Below are 24478 nucleotides of genomic sequence, written 5' to 3'. Positions count from 1 at the left end.
CTGAGACATTTCTGCTCACGCTCATTCTGCCCCAGGTACAGCTTCGAAGCAGCGATGACATCTTGGCATTGCTGCTCCATGAAACAGCTCAGACCACACATGGTTTCTATACTAGAGTTAGCATGAGAAAAATAATTGATAGTCTTAATGCCCTCCAAGGGGGATAAAACGGGCAGTGATCAGATTATAAGGGGGAGATAATCTCCGCTAAACTCTGCCTGCCACTCATTTAAATGACAAAGTGAAGGGGAGTGGAATTTGAGGTGGTCATCCACCGAATGGGCTGTGATTAAGGGCCATGGGAACTGTTCTTTGGAAGATGGTAAGTGGACAGTGGTTCTCAAGCTGGCTGAGCATCAGTATCACCAACAAAGGCTGTTTTATTTTGGAAACTTAAAATTACTCTGAACAACAGTCGTTCACTAAAAGAATGAAGGAGACAACCTGGGAAGACACAAAATCAAGTCTAGGTCCAGGTAGGGAACTTGACAACAGTACGAGTCCCTGGCCCGCCTTCCGGATTCTGGGATGTGGGCCTTGGGGAGGGCCTTGGAGCTGGGTGTTTTGAAGGCTTCCCAGGTGACTCTGGGCCACACTTGCTGTCCATCCAACAGCGTCTGAGCTTGTGGTGTGTTTCAGAACTTGAGCTGGATTCTTCACTCAGGACACATGGGAATAATTCTGGAAATGCTCAGAAGTCTCTTGGGATAAGGCCCAAGGCTTTTTCACATCTTTCAAAGTGGATGGAGTTGCTTTCTGCCAGCTAGGGAGAAGCCTACAAGAGGGGGAACGTTTCAGTAAAATATGCCTTTGAGTAGTTTCAGTTGAGAGCCATTCGAGGAATTGATTAAATTCTGCTGTTGGAGTTATGGGTATTTTTTTTATGAGGAACTAACAGCTAGGATGACTCACTGCTGTTTAGAAAGGACTGTTCCCAGGCAGGGCCCAGAAGGGAGTGAGCCAACACCACATCCCAGAGGGCAGTCTGTGTGCAGTGAATCAGCAACTTTAAAGTAAGAACCCAAGGCCATTTTTTTTTTTAATTTAAATTTTTAAATTTTTAAAATGTTTTTATTGATTTTTTTAGAGAAAGGGAGAGAGAGAAATAGAAACATTATCAATCAGCTGCCTACTGCACTCCCCCTGCTAGGGATTGAGCCCGCAACCTGGGCATGTGCCCTGACTGGGAATCAAACCACGACCTCCTGGTATAGGTTGATGCTCAACTGCTGAGCCACACTGGCCAGGCCCCAAGGCCATTTTTTGATAGTTGCTGTGTGAACCAATGGAGTGGGTCCACCAAGGCCCAGAACTGTTCCTGGCTTAAGGTCACAGTGAGTGACATCTAGGACATAATGCAGCAGGGCCTTTGTCTTCACGAGGTATTCCATAAAACCTACACACACACAGGCTTTGGGGGCAGCAGGGCACAGACTATGGCACAGTCTGGTAAGCCCTGTAGTGTTGGGTTAATCATCAAGTTGGAGAATCCCTAGTTCTATAATGTCTCTGATCCATTATAGAAGAGTGATGTCATTTATGCACCTAACAGTGAGAAAGTACATGGTTTTGTTGTATTGTTTTTCCAGCTTTTCTGTTTGTTTGCACCTTTCATAATAAAGTTGGAGGGAAAATGTAAGGAGAAAAACAATTTAAATATTGTAGATGAGGGTACTGGTAGTTATGCCTGCGTTTATTTCTGCTTGCTCCTCAAACTTTGTTAAAATAACAGTAAGGGGATTAAAAAGTTTAAAGCAACATGGACAAAAAAGGGAGAAAAGTAATAGAAGACAAGATAAGATGATGCCATGAAACTTTGGAAGATGGGAAATGGATGGAGGGCAGCAACCAAGAGTTGGTTATTCACATGGAGGTTTCTGGTGAAAAGCAAGGCCAGCTTCCCGGCCAGGAAGGCCAGGTAACCAGTGGATGGGTTGATGACCCAATGAAGGATCACATAGAGACTTCAGGGCCCTGCTCAGCCAGATGATGACCCTTACCAACCCTTGCAGGAGATCTGGAACACTTGATGCAGGGAAGTTTTGCTATAGAGACAACAGGGACACAGGGCAGGGTGAGGCACCAGCTTGAAATTGGGCATCATGAATGAGCAGTGGGGCCAGCAGGAGCTAAGGAGTCTGCTTAGGAGAGGCTGAATGTGCCCAAGTAGAGTCCTATAGCTGTGCCATCTAGGATCCTGATGCCTGGCCGGATATCTGGTCACCTGTAGATGGAAACTCCTGGCCTCACATACAATGTTTCCTATTGGCCTTTCCTTAGTGTTTTCCTGGGGTCAGACAGCCACAGCTTACCAACCATTTGGGAAAACTTCCAAACACAGGAAAGAAGAAACTTGGGGAAGGATATGTAACAATGAACAGAATGTTAACATCCTCAGTGAAAGACACAAAAACCTGTTTGTATCCATGAATAAAGAACAGGATATCATAAAAATAACAAAAGGGGACAAAATGAGAATGTTCTTGGAAAATAAATAATAGCAAAAAAGAGAACATTTCAAAAGGAGGCTTAGATTTTAAGGTCATCTTAAGGAAACATTGCAAAGCAAAACAAATAGAGGCAGGAGGAGAGAAAATTCAAGGATTAATTCTGGTGGCACAATAGGATAAACAGGAATTCCAGAAAGACAACAGAGAAAACTGAAGGGAAGAAGTGAACAAAGAATACAAGTTCTTTGCACCAAGGACATTAATCTCTAGATTGAAAGGGACCCTCTGGTGCCTTGTACAATGACTAGAAAAGACCCCACACCAAAGTTTATCATTATTAAGTGTTAGAACCCTTGGGATAAAGAGAAGCTCCTGAAACTCCCCAGATTACTGTAAAGGCTTGGGAATTCAAAGCACAACACTGGAAGCTATAAGACAGTGGCACAAGCAAAGGTTTCAGAAGTCTAAACTAAAATGGTTTTCAACTTAGAATTCTATACCCAGCTAAAGTAGTAAGGTGTGGGGGCAGAACAAAGTTGTCTCGTATGCAAGGTGTTGATCATCTTACCTGAGCTTGAAACCTCTCTGTGGTCAAAATGAAAATAAACCTAGAATGAAGGTGTTTGCAAACAGGACCCAACACAGAGGGAGTTGCCAGGATGAAAGGAAAGGTGCGCAAAGTGCAGGAGCTGTGCCTCTGGCCTAGAGAGCAGCCAGGTCAGGTGGGAGCTTCCTGTAGTCCTCTGTGCCACGATGGGGCATTCTAGCCACAGGTGGTATTTGGCTCCCACTGGTTGCTAGGCCCTGGCCCAGTCTGCTGTGCAGATCTGTCCTGCGTGGTTAGGGAAAAACAGTATCTCTTTCTAGACTTACTGGCTCTGAAAATTGACCTGGGATGTCAGTTGAGATTAATGTTTTATTAAGCTAGAGGAAGAGAAAGGTGCAATAAGACTTTTTCTAGAAGCCAAGATGATTTGGGGTCAGGAGTTTGGGAGCAGTTAAGCCCTTGGGATCCTGAAGGTCAAAGATGACCATCTATTTGCCTTCTTGCTGGTAGGCTGCCATCCTGGCCCAGTCCTGTACTGGTGGTGTGACTCCAGATCTGTAGTGGATGCCAGCATCCCAAGCCTCCCACACTTGGGGGGCTGAATGTGAAAGCACTTTGTAATCTGGCAGGTTCGCCCTCTTAAGGATTTAAGAGGTTTTTGTTTTCTCCTTGGTGTCTAGGCATTGAAGTCGATATTGATGTGGAACATGGAGGGAAAAGAAGCCGCCTGACCCCGGTCTCTCCAGGCAGCTCCAGCACAGAGGAGAAGTGCAGCTCTCAGCCAGGAAGCTGCTCTGACCCCAGCAAACCGGACGGAGTCATGGAAGGAGCAACACAGTCTCTGGAGGAGCAGATGAAAAAGATAACCCTGCAGCCGGGTGCGCAGCCTCAGGCAAGCACCCTCCCGCTCCTCCCAGCACCCCAGCCACAGCCCCGCCCCAGCACTTATGCAGCTGGGACCCAGTTCTGGCACAGAGTGAAGTCTGTGGCATAAGTCATTCTGTGACCCCTCTGCTAGAACTTTGTAAAGAGTATTCCTCTAGCTCCTTGCCAGTGTGTCTTCCACATGTGGACTCTCCAAGGAATTGAGACTGTGGTCCGGTGGGCCTCTTGCACATGGCCTGTGTGCTCATGGGGGTTTTGTTGCAGGAACAGATGGAGTCTGATAACTGCTTGGGAGGAGATGATGACTGGACTCACTTGTCTTCAAAAGAAGTGGACCCGTCTACAGGTGAACTGCAGTCTCTACAGATGCCCGAATCTGAAGGGCCAGGCTCTCTGGACCCTTCCCAGGAAGGACCCACAGGGCTGAAGGAAGCTGCGGTGTACCCACATCTACCACCAGGCAAGTGATCTCAGGGATTTTGTACTTCTACCTTTTTTATTCCAAGTATCCTATCGCCTGTCTTGAGCAACACAAAAAGGCGTCTATGGTGGGGCTGGTCTGTTGGCATGAGAGAAAATTAGGAGTTGGTTTTGTCCTCCTGTCTATACTGAGCCCTTTTAAGTGCAGCTAGTTTTAGTAACTTCTAAACCTTAACATCTAGACCTGCAATTATGCAGGCAGATGTGACGTAGCGGTGGTACTGGCTTTGGCACTGCCATGCACCACTAAGTGGGCTCTGAGGCCACCTTCACTGTTTCCTCGTGGAGAGGCCGGCCTAGCAGGGCCCCAGCTGAGGTCCCTGTAGGGGCCAGGCAGGAAGCCACCATGTGAAGCAGTGTGGAAGGCAGCAGGGCTAGGTGGGGACGGTGGCAGCCGGTGCACACACTGAGTAAAAAGAGGCAGCTGATACTCTGCTCCAGTTCATTACCGTCACATGGCAATATTGTTGAAGACAATGTTCAAGAGAAAACCCATCTGTGGGCCAAATGTGGCCCTTGGTCCCCCAGTGTCTGTCTTCTTTGCCTTAGAGCAGGGGAGACAGACTACAGCCTATGGGCCAAGAATGACTTTCTCAAACTTTTTTGTTAACCTCACCCAAGGATTTCCCATTGCATTTTAGAGAGAGTGGATGGGGGGGGAGGGGGGGAGAGAGTCGCATGGATTAGTTGCTTCCCACACTAGCCCCGAGCGGGGCTGGGGATCAAAGCTGCAACCAGGTACATGCTCTTGACTGGGAATCAAACCCATGACCCTTTGGTGTGTGGGCTGGTGCTCTAGTCACTGAGCCACACAGGCCAGGGCTCAAATTTTTTTTAAATCCTCACCCCAGGATATGTTTTTATTGATTTTTTTTTTTTTTTAGAGAGGAGGGGGGGATGAGGGAGAGGGAGGAAGAGAGGGAGGGAGAGGGAAACAACGATGTTGCCTTCATTACGCACCCGACCAGGAATTGAACCCGCAACCTAGGCATGTGTCCTGACTGGGAATCAAACCTGCAACCATTTTGGTGCACGGGATGGCGCTCAAACCAGTGGAGCCATCTGGCCAGGGGGGTTTTCTATTTACTTATTTACTTAAAATATATCTTTATTGATTTCAGAGGAAGGGAGAGGGAGAGAGAGACACACATCAATGATTAAGAGTCATTGACTGGCTGCCTCCTGCACGCCGCCTGCTGGGGATCAAGCCCGCAACCTGAGCATGTGCCCTGACCTGGAATTGAGCTGTGATCTCCTGGATCCTAGGTCAATGCTTAACTGCTGACCCACACCGGCCAGGAGGGATTTTTCTCATTTTTATAACGGTTGTCTAAAAAGTTAAGACGTGGCCCTGGCCAGCGTGGCTCAGTTGGTTGGGTGTCGTCCCAATGTACCAAAAGGTTGCCAGTTCAATCCTGGTCAGAGCACATGTCCAGGTTGTAGGCTCAGTCCCCGGTAGGGGATGTGCAGGGGGCAGCCAATTGATGTTTCCCTCTTACATTGATGTTTCTCTCTCCCTTCCTTAAATAAATAAATAAATAAATAAATAAATAAGGCCCCCCTTTGTCTCTTTACTCCCCTCATTAAAGAGTTAAGACGTGTGGCCCTAGCCGGTTTGGCTCAGTGATTAGAGCGTTGGCCCTCAGACTGAAGGGTCCTGGGTTTGATTCCAGCAAGATCATGTACCCCAGTTGCAGGCTCAATCCCCGGCCCTGGTCAGGGCATGTGCAGGAGGCAACTGAACTGATGTGTCTCTCTCACAAAGATGTTTCTCTCTCCCCCCTCCCCCCCCCGAAAAGCAATGGAAAGAATATCCTTGGGTGAGGATTAAAAAAAAAGTTAAGCCTGGCCAGGCGTGGCTCAGCAGTTAAGCATCGACCTAGGATCCGGAAGATCATGGTTAGATTCCCTCCCGGTCAGGGCACATTGCCCTGGTTGTGGGTTTGATCCCCAGTAGGGGGCGTGCAGGAGGCAGCCGATCAGTGACCATTCTCTCATCATTGATGTTTTTATCTCTCTCTCCCTCTCTCTGAAATCTATATATATTTTTTAAAAAAAACCTGTGAAAATCTGATGAAATTCTATTTTCAGTGTCCATAAATGTAAATTAAAAAAAAAAATGTTTTAAAACATATTTAAAAGAAGGGAAAGGGATAGATAGAAACATTGATGAGAGAGAAACATCATAGATCGGCTGCCTCCTGCAGCCCCCACTGGGGATGGAGCCTACAACCTGGGCATGTGCCCAGACTGGGAATCGAATTGCCACCTCTTGGTTCCTGGGTCAATGCTCAACCACTGAGCCACACCGACCGGGCCATAAATACAAGTTTTATTGGAACACAGCCTACTCATTTGTTTAGATACCATCTTCCTGCTTTTATGATGCAACGGCAGAATGGAGTAGTTGTGACAGACCAATAGCCTGCAAAGCAGCTTAAAATCTTTATTCTCTGGCCTTTTACAGAAAAATCCCTGCCTTGGAATGTCCCTGTGAGGGTTAGAGACCCTGTGGGAGGGCCAGGCCCTGTAGGCACTGGGTACTTGCTGGTTGGATGGGATGCTGCTGCCTGTGGGTCACACTTGGGGCCTCGTGACTCCCCTTAATGGCTTTTGTTACTCTCTCTGGCAGACGCTGACCCCCAGCTCATCAAGTCCCTCTCCCAGATGCTGTCCATGGGGTTTTCTGATGAAGGCGGCTGGCTCACCAGGCTCCTACAGACCAAGAATTACGACATTGGGGCTGCCTTGGATACCATCCAGTATTCAAATCATCCACCGCCCTTGTGACAGTTTTGCTCACCTGTTCTCTGTTTCCCTTCTTGTCTCATAGTTGTGTTAAGCTAGTGTAGAACCCCAGCGCTCCAGTTTCTCTGCATTCTTCTTTCAGAATTGGGGGGTGGGGATGCATGAAGCCATTTAGGGCAGTAGGACGAGTGACACAAGGAAGGAGTTCCAAATGTGATGATATCTGAAGAGTGTTTACCAGCTTCCCTTGAGTGCCCGGCTTCTTGCAGCCAGGGTGGGGTGGGAGGTATCCCAGGCAGAGCGAGGCTCCTGGGGAGAACGCTAGGCCACCCTGCGCATTGTGCTCTCTGCCCGCCAGGATCACACCAGCAGTCCAGAAGACATCTTGCCTAATGGCGTTCTGCTTTTTCTTTTTTGAAATGACTAATAGTACACTGACATGTAGTTGATTTCCTGCTAGAAACCCGATATACTCCGAGTTTAGCCGGAACACAGCCAGCATCCCGTCCAGAGGGAGGAAGCTGTCTTGGAGCAAGTACTGGAGGGCAGGAGAGCCCAGCACAGACTTCGGATCTGGGAATAGGAAGGGCTGACGGGAACCGGTGGTGGTCACCGAACACTGCCTGTTTCATAACCATTATAGTCATCTCTTTTCCAAATCTGTCACCTGCTTTTAAAGTAAAGATCCCTTTGTAGTTGTTCTGTTAGAACATCTGTAAACCATCTGTAATTAAATGGTATAAGCACTTAAAGATGTTGTGATGAAAGATGATCTGTTTGAAAGTTGTTGATTGTCAGTTCTTAGTTCCCATGAAATCCTCCTCAGTCCTAGTCACTAACAGCACCTCGGGGAACCCTGTCTGCAGTGACACAGGTCTAGTGGAGAAGGGCTCATGTAATAGACACATCTACATAACATACTAGTCTGTTCACAGAACATCATCGAAGTCCTCACCAGTGTTAAAGAGGTCACATAGTCGCACGGGTTGGGGCTCCTGTGCCCCTTTGACCAAGGGCCCGGCCTCTGCCTGAGGGCCTATGGCCCGCAACTGCTTAGGGGTCTCCCCAAAGGGCCTGTTGGGCCCAGACGTAGGAGTATGTATGGCCCAAGGAAGCTGGAGCATATTGGCTACCCTGCTGAGATCTGCATCCTTTGCAGTTTGAGTTCTGGGGGATCGCTGCTCAGCCTGTGCTGCCCCAGCTGGCCTGGGGTCCCTCTGTAGGGGTGTCGAGGGCTGTGTGTCCACATGTGAGCTGTTTCCAGGTGACGGAAGAAACTGTTCCCATTTAGAAGATGTGGCCCTGACCTGCTGGGCAGGATGCAGTGGTTCCCCCCAAGGACCAGTGGGCTTCCTGGTGTCCCAGGCCTCATGGCTGCTTCCTTCTCTGACCTTCCCTGCTAGGCCAGCATGATCCTGCAGTGGAGACAAAAGCAGGAGATGGCTACACCCTTGGTTCAGAATGAGTGCCAGCATCTGGCAGGACCAGGGGACGGGAAGAGAAATGTCCCTGTGCCTGTCTGCACTGCCGCTTTCGTCTCTCCCTTTGGATTCTGGTGCTTTCTGCTCTGTGCTCTACCAGCTAGTCCTCAGGCTGCAGGCTAGGACATGCTTTGATTTTGAGGTTTAGCACAAAGAGTGAATAAGTGCCCTTTACCTTACTCCAAATCCTCTGCCAAGTTCCATGACCAGGTTTTCCCCAAAAGGAAGATACATAACCAGGGGCTCATCTCGTGGGGACCTTAGAATCAGCTAAGAGATTGCCTGAGAGGAGGGGTGAGCTGGGTAAGGCCAGGAAGCCATCTGCAAAGTGATGCAGACTCCATCCTGCCTGCTCACTGCCAGGCAGATGGCAAGGTCCAGAACCACAATGAGGGGTTTGAAGCTGGGTAAGTGGATGCACAGAGGATCACTCCTATAGGACAGGACAGTGGCACTGGCACCTGGCTTTCCCTCCACCTCAGGAACCAGATGCACTGAAAATTGGGTTTCACCACCTACAAAGCAATTTGAAAGCAATGACAGGACCCTGTGTCATCACTCTCAAGCAGTACGGGAGAGGTGCTGTGGTCTGCTGTCACTGACAGCTCTGCTACTGACTTGCTGTCACCTCACTGAGCCTTCACTAGCCTAGTTCCTCACCTTTAAACAGGCTTGTGGTGAGCATTAAACATAAGTTAAAATGTTTAGCACAGGGACTGGCACATCAGTGACTCATTTACATTCCATAATTTGAAGATTCGGGGCCACATCCTCAGCTGGGTCACAGCCAGCTGAGTGGCAACACCAAAGTTTGGCCTCTGCCTCCTGGCTTTGGGCCGGCGTTCTATGCCACGTCTGGCCAGACCAGCCTTGTTCCTCTACCTGGGAACCTGTGGCTCTTGCAACAGTGTAAAGTAAAACCTGTGTTTTGGGGCCCTGAGAGTGCAGTGGGGTTTGCTAGGTTTGAAGTATCAGGAACAAGAGCAGATCCTGGGGGAAGAGGGTGCCTTGGTGCACAGAGCACACCTGGGTCCATGAAGGTAAGGATGGAAATGGTCCCTCAGAGACCCAGGGGAGGGCCCATGCTGGACAGGGTGCTGAAGGCACTCCATACAGAACCAAGAGAACAGCTCTGACTCAGAAAAGCCCTGCTGGTTAACGTCGGGTGCCTGTAAGGCATCAAAATGCTCTTTTGACCAGGAGTTAACACTGAGAGGATAAGCATGGAAGGGAAATGGTGCAGGCCGTAGCAAGGAGTTGGCTTCAGACAGAGAAGACAAGAGACCTGGGTGTGAAGTTGGGTACTTTTTGGGTAGTCAGTCTCATGCTTCAGCTGTTGATGAAGCGTGACAATTAAAAAATCCTGTGTGGCCCGGCCGGGCATGGCTCAGCAGTTGAGCAGCGACCTAGGATCCAGGAGATTGTGTTTCGATTCCGTCAGGGTACATGCTCGGGTTTCCGGCTCAATCCCCAGTAGGGGGCGTGCAGGAGACAGCTGATCAATGACTCTCTCATAATTGATGTTTCTATCTCTCCCCCTCTCCCTTCCTCTCTCTGAAATCAATAAAGATATATTTAAAAATAAATAAATAAAAATCCTGTGTGCACTCCATGGTAACTGGGAACAGAAGAGAAACAGTGCCCTCAATCACTGATCTTTTGGACCCTAAGGTGACCTTAGAGTCCCCAAAGACCTGGCCATCAGGGCTGCACTGAGAACAGACAGTGTTCTGGCTCCATCTCCTGGCAGGGGAAAAGGGCTGTCAAGAATCCAGTCCTGCCCTGGCCAGTGTGGCTCAGTTGGTTGGGCATCATCCTGTGCACCAAAAGTTTGCTGGCTCGATTCCCGGTCAGGGCATATGTCCGGGACACAGGCTTGATCCCCAGTAGGGAGCACGCAGGAGGCAGCCAAATGATGCTTCTCTCTCCCTCTTCCTCTCTAAAAAGCAATTAAAAATTTAAACACAAAATATTATGCTTAAAAAAAAAATTCAGTCCTAGCACCACTGAGTCTCCTGGTCTGATGCCCAGCACAGGTAGGACCTTGTCATCCTTAACAGCTTCCTAGAGGCCTGCTCAGCTCCTGCCCTACTGCCAATAACAGGCTGCCCAGTAACATCCAAAGCAGACCATTTCTCTGCTCATGACTTATAGCTGCTAGAAAGTTCTTATTTTGACCTGAAATCTACCTCACAAATAGCACCTGCCCCATTAGAGGCACCTGAATCTAGATGAGGCGGCACTTCAGAAAACTCACTATGTCTGGAGAAGTAACCTATAAAAGTCAGCTCTTTCTTGTTCTAGGCTAACAGATTCCAGACCTGTTAGCTACTCTGGCCACACTTTGCCCTGCCAACTCTGTTCATAAAATAAGTTCTTCTCTGGGGTTAGTGCCTGGCCAGGCCAAGGAGACACAAAGATGCTCATTAAAGTGTTATAAAAATAGCAATTATTTATAGTAGCAAAAGTTTGGAAACAACCTAAATGCTGTGGAGTTTGAAAATAAATTCTCAGTTCACACTCAAAGTTTGGAAACAACCTAACTGCCCTATAAAGGAATAAATATTGGAATACCCATTATATCCTATACTTTTGAAAAATAAAAATCACTAAAAACTATAGCAACAAAGAATGACATGTGAAAACTCCAGGATGCAAACAGTATGTTATATGAACAATGTAAAATTAAGGCCGTAAGTGGACAAAATTGGAAATACAGACCGAAACGTGCAAGAGCTGCTGTGTTAGAGCAGTGTGTGTAAGGCCACTTCCTGTTTACAAAAAAAAAATGTGGGGAGAGTCCTGTGAAGATAGGATGCTGCCAGTGCAATTCTATGAGCAGAGGCAGAGCTCTGCCCTCAGGTAGGCAGGGAGTTTCTGACAGTTGTCCCCACTTCTGTCCCTGGCAGGACACAGCATTCCGCATACCCGCAGCATCCTGGATATACCGATGGCGTCACCCTACCTCATCACCCAAGCTCTCCCACACCGAGCACCTACTTTATCAGGCACCCAGACAGAAGTGGAAGAGCCCCACTGTCAGACTCGGACTGCAGAAAGGGACACAGGACCTCAGTTTCTTTACAACAGCATCCTTTCTCTACCAGAGGTGTGCCCAGTGCAAGTGGGTGAAGTTCAAGCTAAGTTCAGAAAAGTTCTCCAAGCAGACAGAAGAAAGAGTATTTTAATTATTTGTACACACAGCAGTTTCCACCCTTATAAAAGGGACAGGTTTATTCATTTTTGTGTTCCCTGTAGCTTTAAGCCAAGTGCCTGTCATTCAGTAGCATCAACAGGCATTTACTGAGCAAATGACTAATGAGTGAATAAATGGAATCCCCTCCGGGACATGGAGCTGGCCCAGGAAGCTGGGTGACAGAGGTGCTGCTGGCTTACCTGCAGACTCCCGTGCTCAGCCTGCCCAGGACCTGCATCTTTCCCGTCAGCATTTACAGGTTCTTCCACAGACCTTAGGGAAAGATTGCACACAGATCCTTTGTCTTAGTAAAATGATCAGGAAGCAGGACAGGAAGGTGGAAAGAGGAAGATGCAAGGGCCTGACAATGCATAGCAAAGACTTTTGGGGAATCTCAGCATGTCAGCTGTGGTTCTGACTGGGCTCAGTCATCTAGCAGTTCAGGCCTGAGCGGGAGGACCATTTACTCCTTGGACTTAGGCTGGCTGAGCCCTCCATCAACAGGAAAAGTGACACAGGGGGCAGACGCTTAACCCAGATAGACTAGTTTGTGTCCTGGCTTTGTTAATGACTGGCTGTCACTGTGATGGTGTGACTTTGGGTTTATTACATTTGCTCATCCACAGATGGGGACAGCATAGCATGGGTGACTGTGAAGATAATGAGACGTGTGCACAAGCCCTGCTTGGGGCCTGGGACAGAGACTGTCATCTGAACTCTGTAGCAGAGCCCCTCCCACCAGCAATGGAGATGTCCTTATCGCACAGGGCCACACGAGTCTTTAGTCTTTACAGTTGTGCTGTATCTCGATCACTACGAGAGAGAAGGCACCGGAGTTGCTGTGCAGTGACCACCAGGCTCTTTCACCACATGAAGAACGTGAGGAGCCTTCCTCTCTCCACAGCTCTGAGTGGGGCTGGGTGTCCAGTGGAAACATATACTGTGTGAGGGCTGGAGGTTAGAGCCAAAGCCACATCCATCCATGTCAGACAGGGTTGTTTCACAACTGAATTGGAAATCTCTCTAGTGAACTTCTAGAACCCCAACTCTAACCAAATGAGGGCACCTCTATTCCTATTGTTCATCTGTAAAAATAAGTCAACGATCCTCATAGGGTGATTAGGAAATGAGATCAGGCATGTGAAACCCCTGCCCTGCACGTGGTTGCTACTCCAGCGTTCCATAGAGCAGTGTCCTACTGGTGATGAACCAGAACTCTGCTCACCTTTCTATGATTCTCGAGCTCAGCTTCATCAACTACAGGACCTCTCTCAGAAGTTTGAAGATTCTAGTCTGTCTTCTTGCTTCTAAAGTTACCACTGAGAACTTAGGTGTCTACTGTTTCTTTATAGGTGCTGCTTCTCTTCAGCTACTTTTCAGCTTTTTCTTGCATCTTCTGTGTTCTCCAATTTCATTATGTTGTCTCTAAGGACAGATTTTTTTTTTTTACTTTTAAAATTACCTTAAGGTATAATTAATATACATGAAAATGCACCCATTTGTGTGTACAGTTACTAAGTTTTGATAAATTATACCTTTGAAACTATCACCCCAATCAAGATGTAGAAAAATTTTATTGATACATAATTGATAAGACAAAATTTTCATCACCCCAGAAGTTCCCTTGTCTTTTTGCAGGCAATTCCCCCCTCCCCAGAAAATGGCTGACCTCTACAGTATGTGGTCTTGTGTGGCTGGCTTCTTTCACTTATTAGTGGTTTTGACATCTGCCCATGTTGTTTTGATGCCAAGTAGTATTCCACTGTATGAATATTCTGCCATTTCTTTATTCATTCATCTTCTGATGTATCTACATGTCTAGACCTTCACGAGTATCATACTGTCTTGATTACTGTTATAGTAAATCTTGAAATCACGTTGTAGATGTCTTCCAACTTTGTTTTTATCAAATTTGTTTTAGCAATTCTAGGTCCTTTGCATTTCTATATAAATTTTAGGATCAGTTTGTCAATTTCTACCAAAAAAAAAAAAAGGGCTGCTGGAATTCTGATTGGGATTGGATTGACTCTAAGATCAATTTAGGATGAACTGTCATCTTAATGATACTGAGTTTTCCAATCCATGAACATGTCATAGCTCATTAATTTAGATCTTTAATTTCTCTTAGCAATGTTTCACAGTTTTTACTGAACAGATCTTACACATTTTTGGTTATATTTATACCTATTTCATTTACTCATGCTATTATAAATGATACTTGCTTTGAAAAATCATTTCCCAATGGCTTACCGCATTTATATAAAAATAAAATTTAATTTTGTATGTTGATGCTGTCTCCTTGTGATCTTGCTAAATTAACTTATTAGCTCTAGTAGCTTTTGTGTAGGTTCATTAGGATTTCCTACATCCACGATGTCTTCGTCCAGTTTGGGATTTATTGTGTTTCCTGAATCTAAGAATGTAAACCTTTGATTCTGCAAAATGCTCTGCTCTTTTCTCTGCAAATATTGCCTTTGCCCAATTCTTTATTCTTGGCAGAACTCTTTTCTGTATCCTCCATGCCTCTCAACTCATATTCTCTTTTCATCTTTCTGTGCTATATTGTGAATAATTTCTTCAGGTTTATCTTCCACTTCACAGATTCTGTCTTCAGCTGCACTTAATCTGTTTAACCTTTCTACTACAATTTTAGTTTCAATGACTACAAGTTTCATTTCTACAAACTTTTTGGTTCTTTTTTTCAAAACTACTGTTATTTCTTAAAGGCGCTTGCTCCTATTACCAACCTTTTATTTCAAGAAATAGTAGTAAACATACAATATTACTGATTCTGAAGTCTTTGTGGGTCTGACTTTTCTGTCTGTTGTTCTGCTTTTTTTTTTGCTCATGGAATGTGCTTCCTTGAGTGTTTAATGATTATGAGGTACATATTCCTGGGAACTTTGTGGGAATTCTTTCAGGCCTGGGTTGAAATGTGTTGCTCCAGAGAAAAGCTGCATTTAACTCTGCTTCCTGGGAAAATTTGAAAATAAATTCCCAGCTTGAAGCTTTTCACACAGGCTAAAGAGACATGCGGCAGCTTCCTTGTGCTTATAAAATCCTGGAGCAATATTTCCCCTCTTCAACTGGTGTCAAGGTCAACACAGGCTGGCTTCCTGCTGCAAAGAGGGTGCATTTCTAGTTCATTTGTACACTGAGGGTATAGTTCCTTGGGGACTCAGCTTTAGGTGGTGGTCTCCTACTGACCTTCCCACACTGAGTGAGCACTAGGCTTTGTCTTTGTCTCCTGCACTGCTCCCAGCCTTCTAAATGGAAACTCCAGGGCAGTAGGCTTCCATTGCCTTCACAGCCCAGGTGCTTATTCTCTGGAATTTGGCTTTTGATTAATTTTTGACCTCTGATAGTTATTTACTTTCTTGTCATCAGTGCATTTAAAACATTGTAGCTGGGCCCTGGCCAGTGTGGCTCAGTTGGCTGGACTGTCATTCTGTGCACCAAAGGCTGCAGGTTCCATTCCCGGTCAGGACACATTCCCAGGTTGCAGGTTTGATCCTCAGTTGGGGTCAGGGTTGGGGTGTGTATGGGAGGCAAGTGATCAATGTTTCTCTCTCTCCATTCCTCCCTTTCTCCCTCCCTCTCTTCCTATCTGCCCCCCCCACCTCCCTCTCCCTTCCTCTCTCTCTAAAATCAATAAAAATATATCCTTGGGTGAGAATTAAAAAAAAAAATCTTAAACTGGCCCAAAGTTTCAAAGCTGAGAGCAAAGGTTAAACCCAGTTTTGAAAAAAACACAACTGTAGCAGGCATTTTCAATGATTTTCAAGCCCACACCAGTGTGTTAGGCCATACCATTCTGTAGGCGCCTGGTCTCCAAAGCCAAATTACTTTCAGTGAGAAGACTGTCAAGAGTATCTAACTGCTGCATTGGAAGACCTGGAAATCTAAGGGACTTTTCCACTGTATATCTCCACTAGCCACTCAGGGGGAAACAAGGCAAGATAACCATGCTCCTCTCAAACAACCATACCTGGGTAACATCTCTGAAACCTGGCCCTGCAGCAGGTTTAATTTCTGGACATGGTGTCTACAGTCAGCACCAGAGCCCTCACCATAAGCCTGAGAAACAAACAAAAATATTAAGTTTAAAAAGTGTTGACAGAATGCTAAGATTCACCTTAGGGAGGGTAATCTTGTACTTTGCAAGACCTCCAAATGCCTGAAGCACCATATGGACATTAACAACCATCTGCTATTTCTGGAGTGATTTACAAATTAACAGTCTTAGGCAACTAATAGTTTCAGTCTATCTGGCTGCCCACTAGTACCCCAAACTCTGCATTTCAAAACTGAACTCAATCCTAACCACCTCACCAAATGGTTAAGGAACATAAGAATTCAGAAGTTACACAAATTGCCAATAAACATGAAATAATACCCCTCACTGATAATCAAAGGAATAGCAATTAAAATACTTTCCCCCCCCCATTTAGCAGTCACTCATTTGTTCAATATTTATTGAGCAACTATCATGTGCAACAACATGGATGGACCTAGAGGATATTATGCTCAGTGAAATGGGTCAGGTCAGATAGAGACAAATGTATGTGATCTCACTTTTAAAAAACAAAATAAGTAAACAAACAAAACAGACACAAATTCATGGATACAGCGAACAAACTGATGGTTGACAGATGGGAGCAGGATTGGGGGACTGGGTAAAAAAGATGAAGGGATTAAGAAGTACAAATTGGTAGTTACAAAAAAGTCACGGGGATGTAAAGTACATAATAATAATAATACTGTAATAACTATGGTGCCAGGTGGGTACTAGACTTACTGGGGGGATCAACTTGTAAGTTATGTCTAACCACTATGTTATACACCTGAAACTAATACAATTTAAATGTCAATTGTAATTAAAAAAAAGAAAAAGAGCCCAGCCGGGCATGGCTCAACAACTGAATGTCGGCCTAGGACCCAGGAGATCATGGTTCGATTCCTGGTCAGGGCACATACCCGGGTTGCGGACTGGATCCCCAGCTGGGGCATGCAGGAGGTAGCCAACCAATGACTCTCTCATTATTGACGTTTCTCTCTCTCTCTCTCTCTCCCCCCTCACTTCCTCTCTCTGAAATCACTAAAGATATATTAAAAAAAAAAGAAAAAAGAAATAATAAATTAAAAAAAAGAAAAAGGGAACCCTAAGCTGTGCAGTGTAGAAAGCTTCAAACAGGGTACTCAAGGCCAATCACAAACAGCGTTTGACATTGGCCTGCTCCAGAGACCATCCAAAAGACTGAGAGTCCTAGCAGATCTACCTAGTACATAGAAACAAATCCAAACAGGCAGCCAAAATGGGGAGACAAAAAAACAAGCCCCAAATGAAAGAACAAGAGAAGTCTCCAGAAGAGCAAAATTAAATGGAGATAAGCAATCTATCAGATACAGAGTTCAAACTACTGATCATAAGGATGCTCAACAGCATAAAAAAAGGTATGAAAACTATGAAGGAAATTAAGAATGAAGGAAATTTAGTAGAAATAAAAAATAAATTGGAAGGAACAAACAGCAGATTAGGGAAAGCTGAGGATCGGATCAGTGAATTAGAAGACAGGGTAGAAAAAAAAAATCACTCAAGAGAACCAAAGAGAAAAAAATTAAAAAGCAGGACAGTTTAAGGGAGCTGTGGGACAACATGAAACATAACAATATTCACATCATAGGAATGTCAGAAGAGCTAGAAAGTAAGCAAGGGTTAGAGAACCTGTTTGAAGAAATAATGGCAGGAAACTTCCCTAACCTGGTCAAGGAAAAAGTCACACAAGTTCAGGAGGCACAGAGAATCCCAAGCAAGAAGAATCCAAAGAGGCCCACGCCCAGACACATCATAATTAAAATGCCAAGAATCCAAGATAAAGAGAGAATCTTAAAGGCTGCTAGAGAAAAGCAATCTGTTACCCATAAGGCTGTCAGCTGATTTCTCATCAGAAACTCTACAGGCCAGAAGGGAATGGGATGAAGTATTCAAGGTAATGAAAAGCAAGGATCTGAAACCAAGACTACTCTATCCAGTAAGGCTATCATTCAAAATAGATGGTGAAATAAGGAGCTTCCCAGACAAAAAAGGGTAAAGGAGTTAATCACCACCCAACCAGCATTGCAAGAAATGCTAAAGGGACTGCTCTAATAAGAAGTTGAAACAGAATGAGAAACATAGGCATAAAGAAATAAAACGGCAATAGATAAGCACCTATCAATAATAAATTTAAATATAAGTGGATTAAATGTCCCAATCAAAAGACATAGGGTAGCTGAGTGGATAAGAAAATAAGATCCAAATATATGCTGTCTACAAGAGACCCACCTCAGAACAAAAGACCCACACAGGATGGAAAAAACACACTTCTGGAGGACTTTAAGGGAGAGATTGACAGCACTACAGTCACCATAGGGGACTTTTAACACCCCACTGACTTTACTGAATAGATCTTCCAGACAAAAAATCAACAAGGAAACAGTGACTCTAAATGACACACTAGCTCAGATGGATTTAATTGACATTTGTAGAACATTCCACCCCAAAGCTGCAGAATATAAATTCTCCTCAAGTGCACATGGGACATTCTCAAAGATGGACCACATGTTAGGACACAAAACAAGTCTCTACAAGTTCAAGATAGAAATCATATCAAGCATCTTCTCGGACATTTACACCATGGAATACTATGCAGCTGTAAAAAAGGATCCCTTACCCTTTGAGACAGCATGGTGGGACCTAGAAAGTATTATGCTAAGGGAAATAAGCCAGTCAGAGAAAGACAAGTATCACATGATCTTACTCATATGTGGAATCTAATGAATAAAATAAACCAATGAACAAAATAGATCCAGAGACATAGAAGCATGGAACAGATTGACGAATCTCAGAGGGAAGGCAGGGGTGGGTGGGTGGGGAGAGATTAACCTAAGAACTTATATGCATATATGCATAACCCATGGACACAGACAATAGTGTGGTGAAAGCCTGGAGGGGTGGTGGTGGAGGGTATCAATGGGGGAAAAAGGGGTCATTTGTAATACTTTCAACAATAAAGAAAAATTAAAATTTAAAAAAAAGAGAAGAGATAAGGATGACTGTGGGAAACGTAGGTTTGTGGTAAGGTGAAGAAGTTGGGGAGATGTGAAAAAACTAGCAGAGGATTGAAAGAAACACAGCCAGGAAAATAGGAAAACCAGGAGCAAAATGACTAGAACCCCAGTGAAGACAATGTTCCAAGGAGGAAGAAGTGACAAACTGTGACAGATGCCACCTATGAGTCAAGTCAGTTGAAGACTGAGCACCAACCATTGTTTTCGCAACATGGAGATCATTGCTGACTTTGACAGCAATCTTAGTGGACTGGTCCAGAGTGAAATCCCTTCTGGCACAAGTTAAAGTGAGAGTGAAAGGAGAGGAACTGGAGGTAGAATGGCAAAGTTTAAAAAGAATGGTAACCCACATCTGGCAAAAACAGTTGTGCTTATGTTCTTCTGCATGACAGAGACCACTGGGTGAACACCAAAATGCATTTCCCTTAATCTGGGCACAAACTAGAGTCCATTTTCCAGTCTTCCTTGCAGTCAGGTGTGGCCAAGAGACTAAGTTCTTTCCAGTGGAATGTGAGTCAGTCCCACGCCTGACCCCTAAAAGCCTCCCAGTAGCTCCTCCATGCTCTTGCCCCTTTCAATGGCTGCTGGCAGCAGGAGGCAAGCCTCAGGGAGTAACAGAACCTCAAAAAAACAGGAGCCTGGGTCCCTGAATGACAATGCCAAGGACAGCTGCCCTGCCGACCTCAATGCCTCCAAGGACTGTTATAAGAGCAAGAGAAACAACTTCTGTGTTTAACCACCACAATTTTTGTGTCCATTTGTTACTGTGGCCTAGGCAACCATAAGTCATACACCACTACCTGTGCATGGAGGTAGTGAAGATGGCAAAGCCACCTCAGGAAGAGCTCAGAAATACACGGTGACACCAAAAACAAGCAGCAGTCACTTTGCAGGGTGTTTGCCTGGCTCATAAGCCAGTATTGTCTTCTGAGACTCATCTCAGAGTGGGCCTCAGCAGCTACCCTGATCATCCCCACCCCCATCCACCCCCAGCTGACTGGCCCAGCGGACTGGACATTTGAGTCAACAGCACCTATCAGATTAGTTCTCCCAAGAGTTGATAATTGGGAATCAGTTATTCCAGTTGGCTTGAGATTCTGTGGTCTGTGGGTGGAGTGTGTACTGTGAACTGTCTTGGGAAGAGAGAGGAAGGGAAGGAGAGGAAAGGGAAGATGATGCCTACATTGTCAAGGACGAAGAGCCTTCCAAGTGTTTTTTAATTTTTAAAAATTGATTTTTTGAACGAGAGGGAGGGAAGAGATAGAAACATCGATGGGAGAGAAATGTTGATTGGCCACCGCCCACATGCCCCCCCGCCCCCCCGAACTGGGAATCAAACTGGTGACCTCTTGGTGCATAGGTCAGTGCTCAACAACTGTGCCACACCAGCCGGGCTCAAGTATTTTTTGTGACTAAAAAAACCTTGGTTGAAAGATAACCTTTGAAACAGAAATTTAACTTCTAGCATTTGTCCTAAGGAAATAACTGGTCAAGTGAAGAAAGATGTGTTTGTAAGAAGCTTCACCACAGAGTTGTGCATAACAATAAAAACTAGTATCAATGGAAATGCCCACTGATAGGAGACTGGTCATTTAGTCACTCAAGTATTTACTGAGCACTTTCCATGTGCCAAGCCCTGTGCTAGGTGCTGAGAATACACCAGTCAATAAACAAGCAATACCTCTGCCCGCATGGAACTTACAGTCTGAGGACAATACGTAAACACAGTTGGATTTAATTTCGTATCAGGATAGTGCGAATAGCTAGGTGAAGCCCCAACAATGAGCATAAAGGCCCTGGTAGGGGAACAGGTCTGGACTGTTTCCAAGCCAGAAAGAAAAGTCCCTATGGCTGAAGGAGGAGTGAGAGATGAGGCTGGAGCAGGGGCATCAGGGGCTGGAGTAGGTGAATGAAGGGCTCAGTGAGGAAAGAATGCAGGACAGTCAGTGGTGTTACAGAGATCGGGTGAGTCAGTAAATATGGACTTAAAAAGAATCATGATGTTAGGTGAAAAAAGCGGCTAGGTAAAAGCACTCAGAACTCGGTCTCTTTAGTCCACACCCTCCATCTCGACCTCGACCTGGCATCTCTACCGCCTCCACATCCTGAGCCCACCCTCTCCCATACTCCCACACCCGAAACCACCAACTGTCTGGCCACTGCCAGTTGAGCCTAACTCTGTCGTCTTCTTGCAGGCCCCTGCACTTCCCTTTCATTGTGCCCAGTCTAGTTTTAAATTAAATGCACATGCATGTGTATCTTTATTAGTTTCTCTTTCCTTTCCACAAAAGCAGATCTGTGAGGGCAAGAACAACAACATTCTTACCTGTCATTGTATTTCCTGTGGCTGGCACTAAAAAGTATCAATAAATACTTGCTGAATGAATAAACAATTGAAGGTACCTTTCAAGTCACTGCTCCATTCACTTCACTTCGTGAAGGAACAGGAACATAGGGAGCAGGGGCTCTATCTATGTTGAACGAACTTGATCCCATGAGTGAAATGCTGATTCCATGAGTGAAATCCTGGGAATACCTGAGAAACATGCTTCTCAGGGCTAGGACCCACTTGCTTCCCAGTATGGATATTAGATACCGTTTCTTAGGACTCACCCGCAAAAATGACTGCTTCTCTCCACAGGCTTTGCATGTCCACTTGAGACTCTTTTTCACCTTCAATGAAATTTCAGAAATATATATATAGCTAATTACTTAAAACAGGTGGAACTGGATCAAAAAATAACTTTAAAAGATCAATGGGAAAAAATCAAGAGTCCAAAAACCAACCAACACACATATGAAAACTTAGTATATTACAAAGGTGCGGAAAGAACAGACTAATTAGTGGTGCTAGGAAAACCAGCTATCCATGTCAAACAAAATCAAGTTAGATCTCTAACAGGTGGGGTTCTTAAAAACAATTCCGTAACATTTAATTTTGATTTTAAAAACATTTTTATTTATTGATCTGAGAGAAACATCAATTTGTTGTTCCACTTGTTTATGAATTCATTGGTTGATTCTTGTATGTGCCCTGACTGGGGATCGAACCCCCAACCTTAGTGTGTTGGGATGACGCTCTAACCAACTGGACCTTAATTTTGATTCTTGATAAACCTGAGTAGATGGCTTCTCTTAGCATGATAAACTACCTTATACCCAGCTCCAAAGCTGTAGAATCACTACCAGTATCCCCATAAAAATAAAAAACAAGCCAAGGATCCCCACTATTATTTACCATTTTTTTCCTGGTTTAACCAGTGGAATTTAAAAAGAGAAGGTAATAAAAGGTATGAAAATTGGAAAGGAGAAAAAAAAGAAAACCATCATTATTTATAGATGATACAATGAGTTGTGTTTGTTTTTTTTAAACGTGAAAACCCAAGAGAATCAAATGAAAAACTACCAAACCCAGTAAGACAATAGTGGCTGAGTACAAAATCGATATATCTTCAAAAATTAATACAGCTTTGCCCTGGCTGGGTTTTGCTCAGTGGTTAGAGTGTCAGCAGGCAGACTGAAGGGTCTCGGGTTTGATTCTGGTCAAGGGCACGTACCTCGATTGCAGGTTGGATTCCTGACTCCCAGTTGGGGGATGTGTAGAAGACAACCACTTGACCTGTCTCTCTCACATCAATGCTTCTCTCTTTTGATGTCTCTACCCCTCCCTTCCACTCCCTCTATAAAATCAATGGATTAACAAAAACAAGGAAACAAAAGAAAATACAGCCTTTATGTAAGCAAACATCTAGTTAGAAAAAGATTCTATTTATGATAGTAATAAAGAAAATGTTACCAATGGGCACCAAAGTTGCTTGAAGAAATGGAATGAAATAGCATGCTTAACATACAGACATTAGTTTGGTTCTTAAAAGTTGATATGATTAATAACCTAATACAAAAACCACCAAGGTTTTCAGGAAGTACCCCCCATTCTAAGGTGGACTACAAATTCCAATGGGAATATCCAATGACTGAGCAATTCCACTTCTCAGCATCTACTTCAAACACCATAAAAATACTGTGATTTTTGTAGGGGTACATATTCAAGAAAGAAATGCATTTAAAGAAAATTAAAAGGTCTGGAAAGAAACACAGTAACTGATTAGTGGCTAGCTTGGGGCAGGCCAGAGGGTGGCTGGAAAGAGGTACCATGGTATAATAGGACCTCTGCAATTGACAGCCAGGGCACTGTCATTAGATAGAGACCACTTTAATGATACCTAATTCAGAGGTTGTTGAAATTAAATGAGATATGTGAAATTGCCTGGTATGCAGCACACTTGCAATTAAACTGTTAAATTAAACTTGCAATTAAAACCACTGAGCCATGCTGGCTGGGCTATGTGAAAATTTTTAAAATGGAAATAATTTCCATTTGTTTTCAATTACTAGAACACAGTCCAAAAACATTAAATAAAAAACAAATTTCTGAGCCCCTAAAGAAGTTTGATGCTATCCTTTTTCAGAGTACAGTGGATTACCAGATAACTAGGGAGAGGAAGGGGCTGTCAGAAGCAGATACACCAAAAGCAGTGTTAGGTGACATCGAGCAGGATAGAATATCATCCAGTTAAGAATTCAGGGTGGCGCCCTGGCCAGGTGGCTCAGTTCGTTAGAGCATTAGCCAGACACCACGCCAAGATTGCAGGCTCAATCCCCAGTCAGGGCATCTACAAAAATCAACCAATGAATGCATAAGTAAGTAGAATGACAAACAGGTGTTTCTCTCCCCTCCCCACCCCCTTCCTCTAAGATCATTTTTTAAAAAAAGGGTGGGGGAAAAATAGGTTTACAGTTTTGAGTACATTAAAGTTTATTCTTGTATTATTAGTAATTATTGTATTATTTTCCATTCGAACTGTAAACCTACTTTTGCTCCACTCTGTACCTTAAGTGACACCCTCCATCTCTCGCTGTGGAAGTCAAGGAAGCAGTAGGTTATAAAAACATCCATTATCCTGCTTAAAATACTGGAGGTACGGGTTGTTTAGCCTTGGAGAGCAGGCGTCCAGTCCCTTCCTACGCGGACAAAGGCGGGCAGAGCCACGTGGTGACAGCAGGGGGCGCCCAAGCGTGTCTTAGTTTTAAAACTGCCATCTCCCCGGTATTTACACAGAAAAAGAGCCTCTTCGGGGGGGTTAGGCTCAGCATGGAGGCCGCCTCCGCAGAAACCATTATCCCTGATTTATACGAATCTTACAACAACCAAAACCCGAAAAACGCCCAGAACAGCGTCCTGGCGAAGCGACATCAATAAAACCCAGTTCTCCAGATCGTCGTCGTCATCTGCTCGGGCCCCAGGCACACCCCGTAAGCGAACGAGACGGCGCCCACGCGCGGGGGAAGGGCCTGGGCAGCGCGCGGGGAGGAGGCCCGGTCCCGGAGGGGGGAAGGCCGACGCCCGCCTCACCTGGTGCGCCTGGAAGAGGCGGCAGCGGCAGCACCGCAAGACCCGAGCCTGCGGAGGCGGCGCCATGGCTGCCTCAGGAGCCGCTTCGCGAGCACGTGCACTCGGCCGCCGGCGGGACTCGGCTCTCCGCTCCGACCCCGCCGCCCCCACCCACGCCCCACCTCGTGC

At 45.2% G+C, this 24478-nt stretch overlaps 2 protein-coding genes across 6 annotated transcripts in view; one reads left to right on the top strand and one right to left on the bottom strand.

Annotated features, from left to right (window-relative positions):
* The window catches only part of SQSTM1 (sequestosome 1), a 23770-nt gene extending 15908 nt beyond the window's left edge, over nucleotides 1–7862 (top strand). For all 3 annotated transcript variants that reach the window (XM_081136569.1, XM_081136568.1, XM_081136567.1), the window contains 3 exons: nucleotides 3678–3889; nucleotides 4147–4342; nucleotides 6995–7862. In XM_081136569.1, the coding sequence (XP_080992695.1) occupies nucleotides 3678–3889; nucleotides 4147–4342; nucleotides 6995–7152 (566 nt within the window). In that variant the 3' untranslated portion in view covers nucleotides 7153–7862. The remainder of the gene's footprint in view (nucleotides 1–3677; nucleotides 3890–4146; nucleotides 4343–6994) is intronic.
* MRNIP (MRN complex interacting protein) overlaps nucleotides 1–24478 on the bottom strand; it is a gene marked incomplete at its 3' end in the record, with an annotated part of 25777 nt that extends 1299 nt beyond the window's left edge. For 2 of the 3 annotated variants that reach the window (XM_081136571.1, XM_081136572.1), the window contains exons 1-6: nucleotides 24311–24478; nucleotides 21511–21570; nucleotides 15776–15864; nucleotides 11988–12060; nucleotides 8418–8525; nucleotides 1–111 (exon numbers count right to left, since the gene is read on the bottom strand). In XM_081136571.1, coding sequence (XP_080992697.1) covers nucleotides 22–111; nucleotides 8418–8525; nucleotides 11988–12060; nucleotides 15776–15864; nucleotides 21511–21570; nucleotides 24311–24376 — 486 coding nt within the window. In that variant the 5' untranslated portion in view covers nucleotides 24377–24478. Of the gene's footprint in view, nucleotides 112–8039; nucleotides 8526–11987; nucleotides 12061–15775; nucleotides 15865–21510; nucleotides 21571–24310 lie in introns of those variants that run through there. The other variant, XM_081136570.1, reaches the window with a different exon arrangement.

The sequence above is a fragment of the Miniopterus schreibersii genome, assembly GCF_964146895.1.
Source record: "Miniopterus schreibersii genome assembly, chromosome: 4".
NCBI classification, from domain to species: Eukaryota; Metazoa; Chordata; class Mammalia; order Chiroptera; family Miniopteridae; genus Miniopterus; species Miniopterus schreibersii.
Note: the sequence above shows the minus strand (reverse complement) of the source record. Positions and strands in the feature narration are given on the sequence as shown.